Here is a 21,466-nt window from a genome sequence, read left to right on the forward strand (position 1 = left end):
TGCCTGCCAACATCGATCTTGGCAGTGAACTTGAAAGTTACCCTGTGGCTTGTCTCCAGCCACCCTCAGCTGAGGTCCCAACTCAGAGCTAACAGTGCAAGAGCCCAGAAGGAGGCTTGCTCATATCTAGCAGCCTGGGAGTCTGAGCCTCCAAGAAGGGCTCATCAACCTCTGTACCCCAGCAGATACGAAGGGTGCCCACTGTCAACTCTGGCCCCTCCTGCTGCAGTCAGAGAACTATCCTACCTGTGCAGGGATCTACTGGGAGATACATGCCCTTCTGAGCCAATGAGATGAACTCTTCAGTCATCATCCTCCAGCATATCCCAAAAGGGCCCAGTCTCAGCTCCAGTCCCTCCTGCTGTAGTCAGGAAACTAATTTGTGCAGAGACCTGCTGGGAGACACACTCCCATCTGAACCAATTAGGTGGGCTTGCCAGCTGCTGCCCCACATCAAGTCCTGAAGGGGTCTAGTCTCAGCTCTAGCCCCTCCTGCTGCAGTTGGAAACTATCCCATCTGTGCAGAGACCTGCTGGAAAACAAACTCATCTGGGCCACTGGGACAGGCTTCTGGGCTTGTGTCCCTGACCAACTTTCTCACACAGTTCAGGCATATTGTCCCTAAAAACAAAACAAAACAAAACAACAGCAACAAAAAAACTTGTTATAAATATCAGATTTTCTGGTAAGCCTCATGGTAACAACAAAGCAAAAACCTATATTAGATACGCTAAAACTAAAAAGTAAGGAATCAAAACATACTACTAGAGAAAATCACGTAACCCCAACCAAGGGAAGACTACAAGAGAGGAAGAATGGAAGAAGAAAGGATCTACAAATTGACTAGAGAACAAGTAACAAAATGGCAGTAGTCCTTACCTACCAATAATTACTTTGAATGTAAATGGAGTGAAATCTATGATTAAGAGACACAGAGTGGCTTAATGGATTTTTTTAAAAAGACTCAGCTGCATGCTGCCTACAAGAGACTCATTTTACCTGTAAGGATACACACAGACTGAAAATGAAGGATGGAAAAAGATATTCTATGTAAATGGGCACCATAAAAAGAACAGGAGTAACTATGCTTATATCAGATAAAATAGACTATAAGCCAAATACTGTAAAACGAAGAAGGCCATTATAGAGTGATTAAGGGTAAATACAAGAGTGCACATGCATGCAGGCACGCACACACACACACACACGCACCCAACATCAGAGCTCCTGAGTATATAAAGATACATAAATACTAATACATATTAATTATAATAGAACATATAATTAATAAAAAATATTAATAGCCCTAAAGGGAGAGATAGACTGCAATACAATAATAGTAGGGGACTTCAACATCCCATTTTCAGCAATGGACAAATCACCCAGATAGAAAATCAATAAAGAAATGTTAGAGTTAAACTATACTCTAAATCAAATGGACCTAACAGACATTTACAGAACATTCCATCCAATAGCTGCAAAATATACATTTTTTTAAACAGCACATGGAACATTCTCCAGGATAGATCATATATGAAGCCACAAAACAAGTCTTAACAAATTTTAAAAAATTGGAAAACTACCAAGTATCTTTCTTGACCACAATGGAATGAAACGAGAAATCAGTAACAGTAGGAGCTTTGGAAACTGTACAAATACATGGGAATTAAACAATATGTTCCTGAATAACCAATGAGTCAAAGAAGAAATTTGAAAGAAAATTTAACAATTTTTTGAGGCAAATGAAAATGGAAATACAACACACCAAAATCTATGGAATACAACAAAAGCACTTCTAAGAGAGAAGTTTAGAACAATAAATGCCTATACCAAAAAAAAAAAAAAAATCACAAATAAACAACCTAATGTTGCATCTCAAAGAATTAGAAAGACAAGAACAAATTCAACTCAAAATTTGAAGAAAAGAAATAATAAAGATCAGAGTAGAAAATAAATGCAATAGGAATTTTTAAAAGTACAAATGATCAACAAAATGAAGCGATGTTATTTTTGAAATGATAAAATCAATACCTTTGGCCAGACTAAGAGAAAAAGAGATATGACTGGAAAAAAAAAAAAAAAAAAAAACAGAGGTGAAAAAGAAGACATCATAAATGATACCACAGAAATACAAAAGATCATTAAAGATTGTTATGAAAAATTATATGCCAACAAATTGGAAAACTTAGAAGAAATGGGTAAATTTGTAGACAAATATAACCTACCAAGATTGAATCATGAAGAATTAGAAAACCTGAACAGCCAATAATGAGTAATGAGATTGAATCAGTAATTAAGTCTCCCTTAAAAAAAAAAAAAAAAAAAAAAAAAAAAAGCCCAGGAACTGATGGCTTCACTATGGAAATCTATCAAACATTTAAGGAAGAAATAATACCTATTCTTCTCAAATTATTCCAGACAATTGAAGCGGCTAGGAATTTTTTCAAACTCATTCTATGAGACTAGCATTACTCTAATGTCAAAACACAAAGACACAACAAAGAAAGAAAACTACAGGCCAATATCCCTGATGAACATAGATGTAAAATCCTCAACAAAATACTAGCAAACCAAATCAAACAGTGCCTCAGAAAGATCATTCACATTGATTAAACGGGATGCATGGATGTTTCAAGATGTATAAATCAGTAAGTGTGATACATCACAGTAATAGAATGAAGGACAAAAACCATGTCATCATCCCAATAGACACAGAAAAAGAATTGGATAAAATTCAACATTCCTTTGTAATAAAAACCCTAAACTAATTAGATGTGAAGGAATGTACCTCAACACAATAAAGGTCATGTATGACAAATCCATAGCTAACGTCATTCTGAACTGGGAAGAGTTGAAAGATTTTCCTCTAAAATTAGGAGCACAACAATGATGCCCACTTTCACCACTTCTGTTCAACATATACAGGAAAGTCTAGCTAGAGCAATCAGGCAAGATAAAGAAATAAAAGGCATCCAAGTTTGAAAAGAGGAAGTCAAATTGTCCCTATTTGTAGATGACATATGTAGAAAACCCTACAAATGCCACGAAAGAACTATTAGGACCAAAAAACAAATTTAGTAAAGTTGTAGGATACAAAGTCAACCTACACAAATTAGAGTTTCCATATGCCAACAGTGAACTATCTGAAAAAGAAATTTAAAAAGCAATCCCATTTAAAATAGCTACAAAAAATAAAATACCTAGGAGTAAATTTAACTAAGGAGGTGAAAAATATCTACAATGAAAATTATTAAACATTGATGGAAGAAGTTGAAAAGGACACAGATAAATGGAAAGATATCCTGTGTTAATTACTTGAAAGCGTTAATATTGTTAAAATATCCATACTACCCAAAGCAATCTACAGATTCACATGCAATCTCTATCAGAATACCAATGTCATTTTTTATGGATAGAAAAAAAATTCTAAAATTTATATGAAACCACACAAAATCCCAAATAGCTAAAGCAGTCTTGAGCATTAAAAAAAAAAAGAAAAAAGTTTAAGGCACCAAACTACCTGGCTTCAAAATGTACTACAAAGCAATAGTAACCAAAACAGGATGGTAGTGGCATAAAACCAGACACATAGGCCAATGGAGCAGAATAGAGAAACCAGAGGTAAACCAACTTATCTTCATTTACAATCAACTTATCTTCAACAAAGTTGCCAAGAACATGTAATGAGGAAAGATCAATTTTTTCAATAATGGTGTTGGGAAAACTGGGTAATTATATGCAGAATAATGAAACTAGACCCCTATTTCTCACCATACACAAAAATCAAATCAAAATGGATTAAAGACTGAAATGTAAGACCTGAAATTGTGAAACTACTATAAGAAAACACTGGAGGAAATGCTCCAGAACATTGATCTGGGAAAATATTTTTTTGTGTAAGACCTCAAAAGCAAGCAACCAAAGCAAAAATAGACAATTGGGATTACCTGAAGCTACAAAGCTTTTGCACGGCAAAGGAAACAATCAACATAGTAAAGACATAACCTAAAGGATAGGAGAAAATATTTGCAAACTATGCATCTGACAAGGTGTTAATATGCAGAATGTATAAGTAACGCAAACAACTCAATAGCAAAAAAACAAATAATCTATTTATTAAAGTGAACAAGAGATCCAAACAGACATTTCTCAAAATAAGACATACAAATGGCAAAGATATATGAAAAGGGGTTCAACATAATTGGTCATCAGAGAAATACAAATCAAAACTACAATGAGTTATCATCTCACCCCAATTTAAATGGCTTGTATGAAAAGAACAGTAACACATGCTGGCAATGATGTGGAGAAAGAAGAACCCTCATACAGTATTGGTAGAAATGTAAGTTAGTACTTTGGAGAATAGTATGCAGGTTCCTCAAAAAACTAAAAATAGAACTACCCTATGATTCAGCAGTACTACTGCTAAGTATATATCCAAAAGAGGTGAAATCATTAAGAAAACTTTGAAAGGATTTTTTTTGTTTTAAATATAAAATAAAAAAAACAAAGGAAGTGAAATCAGTATGTTGAAGAGGTATCTATCTGTACTCCCATGTTTACTGTAGCACTATTCATAATAGCCAAGATACAGAATCAACCTAAGTACCTATCACCAAATGAATGGATTAAAACATGCAGTACATATACACAATGGAATACTATTCAGTCATAAAAAAGAATGGCATTCCGTCGTTTGTGACAACATGGATGAATATGGAGGGCATTATGCTAAATGAAATAAGCTGAGCATAGAATGATCTCACATTCTATGACAAGTACCACATGATCTCACTCTTGAGAATCTGATAAATTTGATCTCTTAGAATTGGAGTAGAATAGTGGCTACCAGAAACTGAGGGAGGGTAACAGGGAGGAAGAATGATTTCTAGTGTTCTATTGCACAGTAAAGTGAATAGTTAACAATAATTTATTGTGAAAAAAATAATATATAGTCCAAAATAGCTAGAAGAGAGAATATTGAATGCTCTTAACACAGGGAAATGAAAATTATTTGTTGTGATGGATATCTTAATTACCTGATTTGATCATTACACAATGTATACATGTGTAATGTATACATTACCCATAAATATGTACAATCATTTTCTGTCAATGAAAAATAGAATATGACTTTGAAAAGGAAGAATTCAGTAGAACATCAAAAAATAACTTGCAAATAATAACGTGCCTTCACCAAGCTGGAACACATGGGCAAATATCAGAAAGATGCAGGATTAGGAAATCTCATCACAGCAATAAGAGAAAAACTTTTCCTTAAGCTATCATACTGTTATCTTGATAGGTGCTATAAAAGCCATTTTATAAAAATTCAACACTTATATTTGACTTTTGGAAAGTGGGAACAGAAGGATATTTTATTTCTATGATAATGATTGTGAACCCCAAATGTCATGATACTTATTGGTGAACAACTAGAGACATATCCATTAAAGTCAAATACAGATGTATTGATGCTACATTGCCACTGTTATTTAGCATTGTGATGCTATTGCCACTGTTATTTAGCATTGTGTTGTAGAAGATATGGCTAATGTATTGAAAGAATCATAAATAAAAGATGTAACTACTGGAAAGGAGGGACAAAATCAACATTGTTCTTAGACAATATAATTGTCTAACAAAAACACAAATGAATCAACGGAAAAACTATTAGACTTAATAGTCTAATAGTTCAGTGAGGTGACTGTTTACAAGATAAATATATTAAAAAATGATGCTTTCTTATAAAATAAGATATAAAACTCCTCTTAATTATAGCAATAAAAATAAAACTGAGAAATAATTTTTAAAATACTCATTTAAAGAAAACTATAAAACCTTCTTAGAGACATAAAAGTAGTTAGAATAAATGGAGAGGTGAGCCATATTCCCAGTATAGAGATTCAATATTGTAAAGATGTCAGTATTCCCTAAACTAATCTATAAATTGAAGCCAAGTCTAATTGAAACTCAAGCATCATTGTTTTTCTAGTTGGATAGTAGAGGGATATTAGATCTTCTAGAATTGTAAATGGACAAGAATAGCTAAGAAAGCTTGAAATGGAAAAAAATAAGAATAATGGGGAACCAGCACCACCAGATTTTTAAAACGTTATCGAATGGCAATAATTTAGTCATTTGCATTGCAAACATTGATAAATATGGAGCAAAATGAAAGGGCCAAAATTAGACTCTTGTATGTACAATAGCTTAATATGTGATAAGATTTGTATTTCCAATCAGTGGAGGAAAAATGGGTTAGACAGTAAACAGTGTTGAGATAACAGGTTAACTTTGGAAAACACAAAAGTGTTACCTCACATTAAACTCTAAAATAAATTTTAGGTTGACTAAGGCATTAAGTGCTTTAAATTAAACTATAAAAGAAGAAGAAGAATATATTCAATTAGTTATAGTATATATTCAATTAGTTGAGTGGCCAAGATTTTCTTAATCATAATACCTGAGTCTAAAACCAGAGGGACAAGATAGATAATGTGACTGGATGAATTTTGAAACATCTGTATGTTGTAAAAAGGAGTGAAATAATGGCATTTGCAACAACCTGGATGGAATTGGAGACCATTATTCTAAGTGAAGTAACTCAGGAAAGGAAAACCAAACGTATGTTCTCACTTATAAGTGGGAACTAAACTATGAGGACGCAAAGCCATAAGAATGATACAATGGACTTTGGGGACTGGGGAGAAAAGATGTGAGGGTGTGAGGGATGAAGGACTACGTAGTAGGTAGAGGGTACACTGCTCAGGTGATGGGTGCACCAAAATCTCAGAAATCACCACTAAAAAACTTATTCATGCAACCAAACACAACCTGTTCCCCCCAAAACCTGTTGAAATAAAAAAAAAAAAATCTGTATGTCAAAAGCACCATAAATAAAAGCACAAAAAAACAAGGATAGGTGTGTGGGCAGGGGACTATAGCATTCCATTTCAGTGGGAGACACTGGGAGTCCTTTTTCGTTTGTTGTGAATTTTTAAAAACGGTTTGAATGCTGTATCCAAACTCTTCTCCATGTATGAATCCCTCCTAAGAACATATTGAGAGATATACATCCAGATTTATATACAAGGGTGTTTCATCTAGTGCAATTTATAATACTGAAAAATCAAAAATGTCTTAAGTATATAAAAAGTTATTGATTGAATGAACAAGAATGGATTTGACATGATGGAACGCTGTGCTGCCATTAAAAGCTGTTTTTCAATAATATTTGATGACAGTAAAATGTTCACAACATACCATTGGAATGTAGAGATATAAAATAATCTATAGGCCGGGCATGGTGGCTCACACCTGTAATCCCATTACTTTAAGGGGCTGAGGCAAAGGATCATTTGAGGCCAGGAGTTTGAGATCAGCCTGGCCAAGCATAGCAAAATCCTGTCTCTACTAAAAATGCAAAAAATTAGTCTGGCATGGTGGCACATTCCTGTAATCCTAGCTACTCAGGAGGGTGAGGCATGAGAATCTCTTTTTTTTTTGAGACAGAGTCTCGCTCTGTCGTCCTGGCTGGAGTGCAGTGGCCGGATCTCAGCTCATTGCAAGCTCCGCCTCCAGGGTTTACGCCATTCTCCTGCCTCAGCCTCCTGAGTAGCTGGGACTACAGGCGCCCGCCACCTCGCCCGGCTAGTTTTTTGTATTTTTTAGTGGAGACGGGGTTTCACCGTGTTAGCCAGGATGGTCTCGATCTCCTGACCTCATGATCCGCCCGTCTCGGCCTCCCAAAGTGCTGGGATTACAGGCTTGAGCCACCACGCCCGGCTGAGAATCTCTTGAACCCGGGAGGTGGAGGTTGCAGTGAACCGAGATTGTGCCACTGCACTCCAGCCTGGGCGACAGAGCAAGATTCTATCTCAAAAAATAAAATAAAATAAAATAATGTATAATACATATATACATATATAAATTTTAATATAGGTAGGTCTACAAACCCTTGGGGCCAGATATGCTTCAGAAATCAGAATGTTCTGGTTTTTAGAAGGTAATATTCCATATATTATATAATACACTGCAGCTAAGATATAAATATTCAGGAAGATAGGGATAAATAAAGACTATAAATAGCCTCACATCTGTTCAGGAGAGCTTTTGCCTCCAAAATGATTTACCGTTTTCAGAGCTTTCTGAATTTTTAAATGAAGGTAAGGGATTGTGGATTATGCATATTAAAAGGATTAGAATAAAGATCTCGAGAGGAATATTGTTGATTTTTATTTCCTTCTTTATGTGCTCCTGTATTTTTCAAACCTTCTAATGTGAACATATATTATTTAGTTAGAAGTAAGTCCAAAAAAAAAAAAGGTGGAAGAGACACAAGCCTAATTTTGGAAAGGAATATAAAGGCAGTCAAAATTTTACTAAAGTCTTTCAAATTCAAACAATTAAAACAAAACATAAACCACCAAAGTGTAATTATACTGTATCACTTGCAGCCACACTTCCTCCAATGTTTCCTGCATACATGCTTCTCTTGAGAGTTCCCCTTATGATGTCTTGGCAGTCCTTGCCCCCACCTCTAAAAACTCAGCCTATGCTGTTTCTTGTCTCATTGGCCCCTTTCCTTCCTTGAGTGGGAATGTTTCTCACTTTTTCAATGCCAATCAATCTTTTTTTTTCCCCAGGCCATTCAGAAAAGATATAAAATATTTATTACCTTATATTAAATGAAGAAAGATTACAAATCAGTAACAACCTTCCACATTAAGAAACTTAGAAAAGAAGAGCAAACTAAACTCAAAGCAGTCAAAAGAAAAGAAATAATAAATATGTGAGCAAAAAAAAGCCAGAAAATAGAAAAACAACAAAGAATCAAGAAGCTAAAAGTATCTTTTTTGAAAGATCAATAAAATTGACAAATGTTTAGCTAAACTAACCAAGAATAAAGAAGATAAAGTGAAGATGATTAAAATCAGCAATGAAAAAGGGATGTAACTATTGACCTCACCAAAATTTAAAAACTCCTAAGGGAATACTGTGAACAATTATGCCAACAAATTAGATAACATAGATGAAATGGAAAAATTATTAGAGATAACTATTGAAACTGACTCAAGAAGAAGTAGAAAATCTGAATAGAGATAAGAAGTATGGAGATTGATTCATTAATTTAAAAAAAAAAAAAAATCCCACAAAAGGAATCTCAGTCCCAGATGGCTTCATTGGTGAATTCTAGCAAATTTTTAAAGAATAGCACTAGTTTTTCTCAAGCTTTCCTAAAAAATAAAAGAGGAGAGAACGCTTTTCAACCCATTCTGATACCAGTATTACCATGATACCAAATGCAAACAAAGACATCACACACACACACAAAAAAATTCTCAACTAAAATATTATCAAACCAAATGCAGCACCATATAAAAACATTATACACTATGACCAAGTGAATTACTCCCAGGAGTATGAGATTGGTTAAACATATGAATATCAATCAATATAATATACCATATTAATAGAATAATAGACAACAACCACATGATCATCTCAACAGATGCTGTCTTAATCTACCTGAGCTGCTGCAACAAAATACCATGGACTGGGTAGCTTATAAGCAGCAGAAATGTATTTCTCATAGTTCTGGAGGCTGAGAGTCCAAGATCAAGACCCTGGCAGATTCGGTAGCTGATAAAATCAGGGCCTGTTTCCTATTTTGTAGATGACTTCTCATTGTGTCTTCACATGGTGGAACAAGAGGTCTCTCTTGGGCATCTTTTATAAGGTCACTAATCCCGCTCTTAATGTCTTGTCACTTCCTAGTACCATCACCTTGGGGTTTAGGTTTCAACATATGAATTTTAGGGGAGCATAAACATTTAGTCCAATGCAGATGCAAAAAAGCATTGAAAACATTGATAAATATGCTTAGCCAACTAGGAATAAGAGGAAATTTTCTCAACCTGATAAAAGGCACCTACAAAAAACTCACAGTTAATATCACACTTAATGATAAAAGACTGAATGTCTTCTCCCAAAGATCAGGAGAAAGACAAGGATGTCTACTCTTACAACTTCTATTCAGCATTGTACTGGAGGTTCTAGGTAGGGCAGTCAGACCAGGCAAAAAACAAAAAGCCATCTACATTGGAAAGGAAGAAGTAAAACGGCCTCTATGATTGTGACATGAATTTGTACATAAAAAATGATAAGTTGTTTACCAAAAAACAATTAGAGCTAATAGATGAGTTCAGCAAGATTGTAGGATACAAGATCAATATTTAAAAGCTATTGTATTTCCATGCACTAGCAACAACAATTCAAAAACGAAATCATAAACACATTACAATTCATTTACAATATCATTAAAAATAAAATACTTAGGAATAAATTCAATAAAAGAAGTAGAAGATTTGTACATTGAAAACTAAAAAAAAAGTTAAAAAATTAAATACCTAAATAAATGGAAAGACATCCAGTTTGTTCATGGATCAGTAGACTTCAGTAAGATGGCAGTACTCATCTAAGAGATCAAGAGATTTAACTCAATTCCTATCAAAATCCCAACAGCCTTTTTTAAAAATAGAAATTGACAAACTGATTCTAAAATTTTATGTAGAAATTCATGAGACCCAAGGCAGCTAAAACAATCTTGAAAAGGAAGAACAAAGCTATAGGACTTACGCTTCCCAAAATCAAGACTTACTACAAAGCTACAGTAATTAAAAGAGTGTGATATATGCATAAAGATATATATCATTGTAAAGAATATATATCTCAATGCAGAATTGAGAGTCCCGAAATAAACCCAGCCCTCACGTATTATGGTCGGTTGGTTTTCAACAAGGGTTCTAAGACCATGCAATGTGGGAAAAGACAATCTTCTTAACAAACGGTGCTGGAAGAACTGATAAGCATTTGCAAAGGAATGAAGTTTGGTTTTTACATCATAACATACACAAAAATTAACTCAAAATGAATCAGGGATTTAACTGTAAACACTAAAACCATAACACACTTAGTAAAAATAAAAAAGGAGTAAATCTTTGTGGCCGTGGATTAGGCAATGCTTTTCTAGATATGAAACCAAAAACTTAAGCAATAAAAGGAAATATTGATAAATTGGACTTCATCAAAGTGTAAAACTTTGTGCTTCAGAGGGCACCATCAAAGGACAACCTATAAAATAGGAGAAAATATTTGCAAATCATACATCTGTTAAGGGTCTAGTATCCAGAATATATAAAGAGCTCTTACAACTCAACAATAGTCAAATTACCCAATTTAAAAATGGGCAAAGGATTTGAGTGGATATTTCTACAAGGAAGACATACAAATGGCCAATAAACACACGAAAAAATACTCAGCATCATTAGTTATTAGGGAAATGCAAATTAAAACCACAATGAGCTATTTCTTCATTCCCGCTAAGATAGCTATAATCAAAGACAGGGACAACAGCAAGCATTGGTAAGGATGTGGAAAAATTAGAACATTCATACATTGCCAATGGAAATGTAAAATGGTGCAGCTGCTTTGGAAAACAGTCTAGCAGTTTCTCAAAAAGTTAAAGATAGGGTTATCTCATGACTCAACAAACTTGCCTCTGAGTATATACCCCACAAAACTGAAAATATACATCCACCCAAAAACTTGTATGTGAATGTTCATGGCAGCATTACTCATACTAGCTAAAAAGTGAAAACAACCCAAACATCTGGTGCTGATGAGTGGAAAAAAAAAAATGTGGTATATCCATGCTGTGAACTATTATTCAGCCATAAAAAGGAATGAAGTAATACATGCTACAATGTGGATGAACCTTGAAAGCATGCTAACTGAAGGAAGATAGACATAAAAGACCATATACTGCATAATTCCATTTTAATGAAATGTCTGGAATAGAAACAAAGTAGATTTGTGATTGCTGGGGTGGGAGGGGGGAATGGGAAGTGACTGCTAATGGGTATGGGATTTCTTTTGGAGTTGATGAAAATGTTCTGGAATTAGATAATTTGACAGTAGTGATACTTATACAACTCTATAAATATATTTTAAAATATTGAAGTATATACTTTATAATAAAGTATATACTTCATAATTTATATGGAAATTATATCTCAATTTTAAAGGTTCAGAAATATATATTTATTGAGCATCTGTTGAGCGCCAGGCACTGGCTAGGTGCTGGGTTGGCCACCGTGTCTAACTAAGTCCCTAGCTGATATTCTAGACTGGACATAAAACAGACAGTAATTGATAAACAAGGTAGTACATAATATGCTAAGAAGAAAATATGAAATATGCTAAGAAGCAGGGGAAAGGACAGAGTGATAGGAGAGGTGTGCTGTTTTAGATAGGACCAGGACCATCAGGAAAGCCTTGCTGATAGGGGGAGAAAAACCTGAGATGTGAAGGGAGTGAGTCTGGAACTCTGAAGGAGGGAACAGCAATGAGGCTGGGGAGGTTCTGGCAAGGAGGCTGCTATGGCTGGAGAAAAGTGAATGGATGGGGGTGGTGAGATAAGAAAAGGTGTGTGTGTGTGTGTTGGGTGGGGGTGGGGGTGGTGTGTGGCAGCAGTAGCAGGGACTGATTGTGTAGGGCCTTATAGACCGTAAATAAGAACTTTGGTTTGGATTTTGGATTTTGCCTTGGCTGCAATGGGAAGCCATTGGATGGTTCTGAGCAGAGGATGAATGTAATCTGACTTAGGACTTGAGAGACCCCTCTGGCTGCTGTAGGAAGAATAGCTAGTAGAGGACAAGGGTGGGAGTGAGGTTGCCACCAGTTAGGAGGCCATTCCAAGAATCCAGGCAAGAGGTGGTGGACACTTAGGCCAGGAAATAAAAGCAGAGTTGGGAAGTGGTCAGATTCTGAATATGAAGGGATGCCTGTAAATCACCTCTTGACCCAATATCTGGATCAAGCAACAACTATGCCAGGGTCACCTGAACTAAAACCAGACCTTCCTTTTAGAAGGTGTGTTTCAGAGGAGTTGGATGAAGACAGAGAGGCTGTGGCTCACACTCATGTGTTAATACTTTTTGAGCCTGTCACTCTCCCTCATTGATCTATTGAACATTTGTGTGTTCTTCTGAAATAAGTGGGGCTCGATATCTATCCAGGATCCAGAGGCTCCTCTCATTCAAGTCACTCCTCTCCTTTCTTCTGCTTTTATAGGCTGGGTGGGATTCTTTTCAGGTGCCAGATTCCCCTTAGGAGCTGGAGAGATTCATGGGGACTTGGGTGGGAAAATCCACCTTTGCTTGTTAACACTTGGCCTATTTCAATTCCTGATTCTCCAAGCAGTGAGTGCTCTTCCATCCTCCTCAGGCTGTCATTGCAAAGTGTCTCCCTGTGACCCTGAGCCCACAAATAATCCCTAATTTTGCACCCTGCAGATCTTCTCGGAAGATGTGGCTATTAACCACAGGATGCCATTTAAATGGTGTATCCTGACAATGTTTCTGGTTTCTGACGTACTTCTCTCCCCACCCCCATGAAGTCTCCAGCCTCTTATAGTCTCTACCAGCAGTTCCCACAAACATACACTGGTTCACAATGTCTCCATTGATCGCTTTTCCTTGTACAGTGATTATGCCTCTAGAACCCAAGAAAATTGGGGCCTACAAGGGTTTGCCTAAAAGATAATTTCTAATTGCAGTTGTGTAAACATGATTCTCAGACTTCTTCAATTTAGCTAATTCACGTGGCAGAGCACAAGTATGGTTCTCTGCCTGGGACATCTGGTCCTAAATGGTGCATTATCTCTGGAATTATGACATTTCTCATCCTGGAGTGTTTTCATGTTTAGTTCCAAGGTGGTGATTTAATCTGAGGAGCAGCTGAGAACTAGGTCTTAGACGGTTGCCCCTGAATGTACCCATCACAGGGCCGAACTGTCTCAGATTTCATCTCAGAAAAATGATCAAACATACGAAGAAAACCAAAACAAGCAGACAGAAACCACTGTGAGCCTGATATCTAAAAGGAATCAACAGAAAATTAAACTTTACAGAAGCATCTGCTAAAATAACAAAAAGGATTCTAACCAAAACTTACAGCAAAACTAAAAAATCCTTTTTCCCTCCAAGTCCCTGTGATAGCATTGTAACTGCCTCTCCCACCATTAATCTTGTTCCTCATTGTCTCCAAAGAATCTCAAACTCTCACCATATGTGCCTTTTTCTCTCCCTTCCTGACCCCCAACCCTCGCCTTTCCCGGGTGGTGCCTCCCGGTCTCTGCTCCATGCATTTCTCTGATCCACACAACCAAAGGCCAGGCCTGTTTGAACAGCAAAGATTTTTTTCTTTTTTTTTTTTTTTTTTTTTTGAGACGGAGTCTTGCTCTGTAGCCCGGGCTGGAGTACAGTGGCCGGATCTCAGCTCACTGCAAGCTCCGCCTCCCGGGTTTCTGCCATTCTCCTGCCTCAGCCTCCGGAGTAGCTGGGACTACAGGCGCCCGCCACCTCGCCCGGCTAGTTTTTTTGTATTTTTAGTAGAGACGGGGTTTCACGGTGTTAGCCAGGATGGTCTCGATCTCCTGACCTCGTGATCCGCCCGTCTCGGCCTCCCAAAGTGCTGGGATTACAGGCTTGAGCCACCGCGCCCGGCCAAAGATTTTTTTCTTAGAAACAATAGAAGGAGGCTATAATCATTCAGAATTTAATTTTTCATTCTAATCCTGCTGTAAGAGTTATGTTTTATCATAGTGAACTTTCTCCTATGTTACAGAATGTAGAACTATCTCAATGGGGCAAGGACAAGAAGTACATGCTCGAAAGCTGATTCAGATGTCCATGCAGCAGGTATGTGACAAGAGATTGCTCCTGCTGCAACATTATTGCTGGAAACCCCACAGTCATGGATGTTACCACCTTCTTCTCGTGATGCTCAATCCTGATTTTTCCATTTTTGCTTATCATTACCTGTGAATTTTAAACCTCAGTCTAGTTTCTTCCTGATATTCCCATGGAAAGCTTATTCCATTTTCTATAGTATATGCTTCATTTTACCCTCACTGATTTTTTGTTCGTTTTGTAATTTGGGAGACACACCTGATTTCGAAGAATGCAGCTCTAGCAATCTTGGAATTTCATGATCAATATGAATAGGTAGTACTTAAGGAGTGACAGATTGAGACAGTTAAATTTCCATTTTCAGTTAAAGGCAGACTTTCATTTTTCATTAATGAATCATTTCAGGCAAATAAGAAATATTTAAGGATGCTATGTTTAAATATTGATAATGGTTTTCACTGAAAATTGCAAGCTGAATGGAGTGTTGAGAGAGATTTCCCATTGCACCTAATAAATACACAGGACATTAATTTTCTAGAAATGCTCTGTAGATAGCCTTTTCAGCTGTAATAAGAAATTATACCATTTATAAAAATAAAAATAAAATAAGATCTTGGTTTATTTTTAAGCTTTTGATCTCAGAATGTCTGTACAAACTTTGGTGCAGCTTTTCCCTGGAAATTAATGACTAGCGAGGGTTAATGGGCTAAAACTCTGCTTGGGTCATCAAATTTTCCAGCTAGTCATTAATTCTCAAATGCCCTAAGCCTTAATCTTTATCACTTAATTAAATTCAATAATTTATTTAATTTATACATGTATATCTCAAAGCAATTATACGTAATTATTTTTACTCATATCAAGTGTTTCACTCTGTTGAGTGATTTGACAGTTTAACTTTGGGCCTTAAATAATTTCTTTAGTTTCTGTGAGTGCAAAACTTTTTAATTTAAATACTGTGTTCACATTAACCATCTTTGGAATGCTAGCCTTTATAACTTCCATGCCCTGTTTGTCAAAGTGGGGTAAATATTGATTATATGGCATAATCAGAAAAGAAAACCAGACATGAGCAGGTGCAGCCATGTTGCTGCCTTGAGAGACACCACGGTTAGCATAAAGCTGGCATTGTGGAATGCAGAGTGGGGAACCAGAAAGTAAGTGGGTCCATGATGACACAAACTAATCCTGAATGCCGTCTTCCTCTGAATCCCCAATTGTATAGACGGCACATCCCCTTTGCTAGTTAAGCCAGTGTGAGTTGTATTTTCGCTTACAGTTGAGACACGGTATATATGCCTTGCCATATATTTATCGTGCTCACTATTTTGTAGTTTTATGTCGTTCAAGATAGCTGATTCCTGTATAAGGGTATTAAAATGTCTGGTGAAGAAACTATGTTCTCACAGGGCAGTGATGGTTTTGTGACATATTTTTTTAAGGTAGTTTGTTTAATCAAGTATTTATTTAGAAAGTGCTTAATAAGTTATGTGGTTTTAGGAAAGTGTGGAAAGAGAGTGATGATAAAGAATAAAGCTTAGCGTTATGGTAGTAAATGTCGCCAAATGTATTGTCTCCAACTTTCATGAGATCATGTGTATCTTTCTTTGTAACTATGAATAACTGTGAACCAGTCTTCTTGGTTTTGGGGGTGAGTCAGTTCTGATTTACCTTAGGCAGGACAACTTAAGTCACTGATTCCAAAATACCCATTCCCACCATTAGATGGTGCACACACTGTACTTACACAAGTCTGTCTTCAAGTTTTAATTTCTGTTCCTTTCTGAACCAGGGGTAGCAGACTACTATCATTTTGAACCCACTTGATTCTAAGTAATTAGCTTGTACTAATAGCTGGAGAAATTATTGTATTGACATATAATTTTAAAAAATGTGTTCAAAGCAGAGTATTCACATGGTTTTATAAAAAAAAGTGCACATTTTGTTTTATTAAAATCATAGCAAAAAAGTTACAAGAAATAAATATGAACTCATTTTCGGATACAGGGTGGTTGGGTATTACTACAAAATTGCCACCTTGGCCTGGAATTCATGGAAGAATTACTAGAGACACTAATTACCACTGAAGCCAGTGATGATTCTTTCCGAGTATGGATAACTACGGAGCCTCATGATCGATTTCCAATTACATTGCTTCAGGTTTGTTACTAAATGTCTTTTCATTGAGAGTTAGAGAAGTAAAGATGGCATCATTGACATTGTTGAAAGATGAGAACACAACAGGGCTTTTTGGTCCTGTAGAGTCTGGACTGCAAAATCTTATACTATAATACTATAATCATCACAATCTTGACATCAAGGTTAGACTACAGTAAATATTACCATAGAAGAGCTCTAAGACTTGGTACTAATTTAATGAGTTTCAGCTCTGATCAATGTACTTAGTTTATACAGTGCTGAACTTTGCCCCCACTTTATGTACCATAAACATATTGTTTTCTGATGTACAGGTTGAGCATCCTAAATCTGAAAATCGAAACCTGAAATGCTCCAAAATCTGAAACATTCTCAGTGCCAATAGAATCCTCAAAGGAAATGCTCATATAACAACTTAATGTTAATATTCCAAAATCTGAAAAAAAATCTGAAATTCAAAACACTTCTAGTCCCAAGCACTTCAGATAAAGGATACTCAGCCTAATATTGTAATTTCTATTTTATTCTTTATAGTAATTTATAGAAACAAAACCACTGTTTTCTTTTCATGACAGACCTCTCTCAAATTCACTAATGAGCCACCCCAAGGTGTACGCGCAGGTTTGAAAAGAACATTTGCAGGAATTAATCAGGACCTTCTGGACATCAGTAATTTACCCATGTGGAAGCCGATGCTTTACACAGTAGCATTTTTACACTCCACTGTGCAGGTAACTATGGAAAGCAGTTTTCACTTTTAGGGGATGGCTGGTGATGTGCTGAGGCCTCATTGGAGAGGCTTCCAAGAGGGCACTATCTGTTGCCGCTCTGTCCCCTTACTCTCTTTTCCTTCATAGCACTTTCCCCACCTGGCATAGTGTATATTTGTTTATGTGTTTTGTGTGTGCCCCCTGCCCCAACCCCCAATCCTGACTATTGGAATGTAAGATTCTCCAGGGTGAAGACTGTCTTTTTGTAACTGCTGACTCTCCTGCTGTCACAACAGCACGCAGGGGATTGTCAGAGCTCAATAAATATTTGTAGAATGAGCTAATGGATTATAAAGATAGGAGCTTGGTTTTGAAAGTGCCTGTGCTGGCCAAGAATTTTATGTGCACCATCTCCTGTAATACTAACAGCCACATTTCAAGATAGGATTATCGCCATCTCAAAGACGTTAAGTACTCTTCAAATGTGGTTGACTAGGATTGGCTGAACTAGGATTGGCTGGCTCTGAGTTATGTACTGTTTTGACTCTATTCATTACCTGATAGTAAAAGTGGTGGTGATGTTGGAGGAGGAGGAGGAACAGCAGCTCCGAGTCTTTCTCAAGTCATTTGCTGTTTGCTTTCACAGTCTTAGTACTGATGGCAATAATTTAAGAATTCTGTGATTACCAAGCAACTTGTCTGTTACGATTTTTAAAATTATCGTTAGTGTTTTGTTCTGCATCTGAATTTTATTTTTTGTTCTGTAATTCAAAAGCTACACACTTTCAATGCACTTAATCCATTCCTTGATTTCACAGAGAATTGAAGAGATTCATTTAACCTTTACCTGCATTTCTTTCTTCCCTGAGGCTAGGGTGAAGGACAAAATAAATCGGTTGGTCTATCCCAGGAGTCAGGCTTTTAGCTGTGTACAGTGATGGGCAGAACTTCACATTACCTCTCCCTGCCCTGTCCAAAGATGGAGGGGAACTTAATGCTCGCCCCAGAAAATACTGTGTGTATTTACCCCTACTTCATTATCCCTACCACTTTACTAGGTTCCTGGCTGCCCAACAGAGAGGGCTGTGTTGTTTGTCTGTCTCCCAACCCTGAGAGAGTTAAAATCAGATTAAATGCGTTGCTGGTGCTTATCTTTACTAAGTTCCATTGTGGCCTTTGGATTGTCAATTACAGCTTCCAAGTCACCGAAGCCTATTTCATACATTCTTATCTGGGAATTGTTCGCTTTGCTAGACCTTACCACACTCTAATACAAATACTGCTTTAACTCTGCTATTTCATTCCCAATTCACAAATAACATATTTTATGATTCTGTTCCCAGTAGTGATGATTCAACTCTTCCACTGTGCTTATCGTGGAGAGCTGGTTGGGGGTATTTTCCATATGGTTAATGTGGCAACCTGTGTTTTTAGTGGCCATTATCCAAGTGCTAAAGGGAAGAAGAGCAACAGGACCATGGTCCAGCCGTGGGGCTAAAGTGCCCTTGCACTTCACACCACATGTGTTTGGGTAAAACAGAGGGAAAATATTTTCACTGCTAGGGCAGTGAAGTTACCAGTGGAGTGTCCAAGAATAAAAGGCTGAATATCTCTTAAAATCAAATAATAGAGGGCTAGAAATAACACTTCACTGAGAGTCAGGAGGCCTGGACTTCCGTGCTTGCTGTGAAATCAGTTAGCTGAAAGCAGTTAGTTGATCAAGTTATGTCTCTCTCAGGGCCTATTTCCCCATCTGTGCAGTTGGAGGCAGAAGTAGGTGATCTTTCAAGGTTTTTTTCAATTTCTAAAATTCCGTCATCCAGTTCTGTGATAATACAGTGAGTGTAGGTAATTGTTTTTCATCAATTTCAGAAGTGTTTACCGTGATATTTCCAAAATCTCCCGGGAATTTTAGACGTATGTTTCAGAAATATCACAGAAATGTTTGCTGTGATTTTGCCTAAGTTTTTTTTTTTTTTTTTTTTTTTTAACTTGGTTAGGATAGGGACAGCTTAATAGAAAAATCCACAATTCTTTAGAGACTTGTCGTCTTGGGCCAGAAGCATCAACATCTCTTGGGAGCTTGTTGGAGGTGGATCTCAGATCTCGCCTCAGACTCTCCTGAATCAGTCTGCATTGTACCAAGATACCTACATGATTTGTATGCACCTGAATGTCTGAGACTCAACTGCTATAGGAAGGAATGTTGTGGATTAGGTAGTTTGTGACCTAATGTTTCTTTTCTGTCTCTATTGTTGAGTATAAGAGCCAGACATCTGATTTGTTAATTAATTGAGTCCTCCAAATTAAAACAGGTATCCCTTGCTTTAAACAAACATGTTATATGTACTTTTGTTCTTGCAGAGACTGAAAAAAGAATTAGGCACAGGATCTGAGGCTCCAGAGGGATTCATGCTGGAGTTCATCCCACATTACAATGCAGAACCCAGGATTAAAATAACCAACTCCCTGCCTGCTCTCCAGTAAAAAATGTAATTTCTCCCATGGAATCCTGGTTTGGGTGGCATTATGCCATCAGCTTACCCCAGTTCGTAGGCATGATATGTGGATTCTACTTCTGTTGCAGGGAACAAAATGAGCGCTTCTCCTTTCCTGGGAGAAGGGGAAGTAGATTTGGCTGGTCAAGGATAACTTGGGTAGAAGAGTGGTGGAGGGTGTGGTTTGCTTTATTCTTGAGGTGGGAGCAGGCTTTCCCAGGAGGAGGGTGCCCTGGGTGCTGCCGTGGGAAAGTGCCATGGGAAGATGCACGAGGCAACGCTGCACTAAGCTCTGCTCCCCACCACTCCCCCTCTTCTGCAGCAACTTACTATCCACACAGGGCAGTAGCACCTACCCTGAGAGGGGAAGTTCCTGCTGAAGCCCCCACCCCTGCTGCAGTCCAGTGATGTCTCTACTTTTGCCAGTGGCCCTTCTGCTCTCCCTATGGGAGCCTTTTATTCCCAGGACCCTGGTGTGTGCCTGGTCTCAGTTTGGCTGCCACTCCCTGAGAATATTTCAGCATCCTCTTGAAGATTACCTAAGAGGGAAGCTCTTCTCTGGCCTCAGTATTCTGTCTCTACGCTTTCCTGGGCAGTGTAGCATCCAGTGTAGCATCGTTCTGGGTTTCAGAGCAAGCCCACGTTCACCCTTTGGGATTTTAATTTTAAGCACATTTTCCTCCAAAGTCTTAGTCTTTTGAAACTCAATCATTACATTTTTAGCCACCTCCTAACACCTCCTGCAGAAGATCAGAACAATGTTCTATGGGTTATTTTTTTTCCTATTGATTGTCAACATGCTGCTCTTTGAGGTATGTGTTGGACCCAGTAAATGTCTTAAGCAATCGTCTTCTCAGCCAATTATCTACAATTGTCTTCTCAGCCAATGCCTTGGGCCCCAGAACAGGACACTTAAGTCAAAATCTCCAGGAGGCCAAAAGGAAGGAGCTCAGTCTTTTTAAAAACTTCCAAGTGATCCTGATATGCGGCAAGAATTGAAAATAATGGCCAAATGGCCACAACCCTTAAGGGAAGAGTCTTGAACCATTTTTATATCCACTTCATAGTCTGGAGTTTTTCTCCCCATCACCTTGGTTTGTCCACATTGAACTGCATGTTTCTTTCTGACTTTTCAAACAGCTTATATATAACTCTGTGAGGTGAGGTGGTTTTTTTTTTTTTTTTCATTTTTCTTTTTTAGCTAAAGTTATTGATTAGGATCTCTAAGGGCCTGTAGTGGCAGTGGCAAACTTGGAAATTTTATCATGCCCTTAAAAATTACTTAGATAGTAAATAAAACAGGCCTAGGGCCCAGGGAATCTCACTATTAACAGTTTTCATTCAG

General features: G+C 37.2%; 4 protein-coding genes across 5 annotated transcripts in view; 2 read left to right on the plus strand and 2 right to left on the minus strand.

Annotated features, from left to right (window-relative positions):
- The window catches only part of BTBD9 (BTB domain containing 9), an 820,757-nt gene extending 803,570 nt beyond the window's left edge, over window positions 1–17,187 (minus strand). Inside the window, exon 1 of the mRNA XM_050787637.1 lies at window positions 17,184–17,187. The gene's annotated coding sequence lies outside the window, so the exon portion shown is untranslated. The remainder of the gene's footprint in view (window positions 1–17,183) is intronic.
- Window positions 1–21,466, minus strand: part of GLO1 (glyoxalase I) — a 453,994-nt gene that overhangs the window by 288,387 nt on the left and 144,141 nt on the right. The gene's annotated exons all lie outside the window — the stretch shown is intronic.
- Window positions 1–21,466, plus strand: part of DNAH8 (dynein axonemal heavy chain 8) — a 314,177-nt gene that overhangs the window by 239,328 nt on the left and 53,383 nt on the right. For both annotated transcript variants that reach the window (XM_050787538.1, XM_050787537.1), the window contains exons 83-85: window positions 14,692–14,765; window positions 16,764–16,916; window positions 17,489–17,644. In XM_050787538.1, the coding sequence (XP_050643495.1) occupies window positions 14,692–14,765; window positions 16,764–16,916; window positions 17,489–17,644 (383 nt within the window). The remainder of the gene's footprint in view (window positions 1–14,691; window positions 14,766–16,763; window positions 16,917–17,488; window positions 17,645–21,466) is intronic.
- Window positions 1–21,466, plus strand: part of DAAM2 (dishevelled associated activator of morphogenesis 2) — a 979,794-nt gene that overhangs the window by 36,388 nt on the left and 921,940 nt on the right. The window lies entirely within an intron of this gene.

This window comes from Macaca thibetana, chromosome 4 (assembly GCF_024542745.1).
Source record: "Macaca thibetana thibetana isolate TM-01 chromosome 4, ASM2454274v1, whole genome shotgun sequence".
Classification (NCBI taxonomy): domain Eukaryota; kingdom Metazoa; phylum Chordata; class Mammalia; order Primates; family Cercopithecidae; genus Macaca; species Macaca thibetana.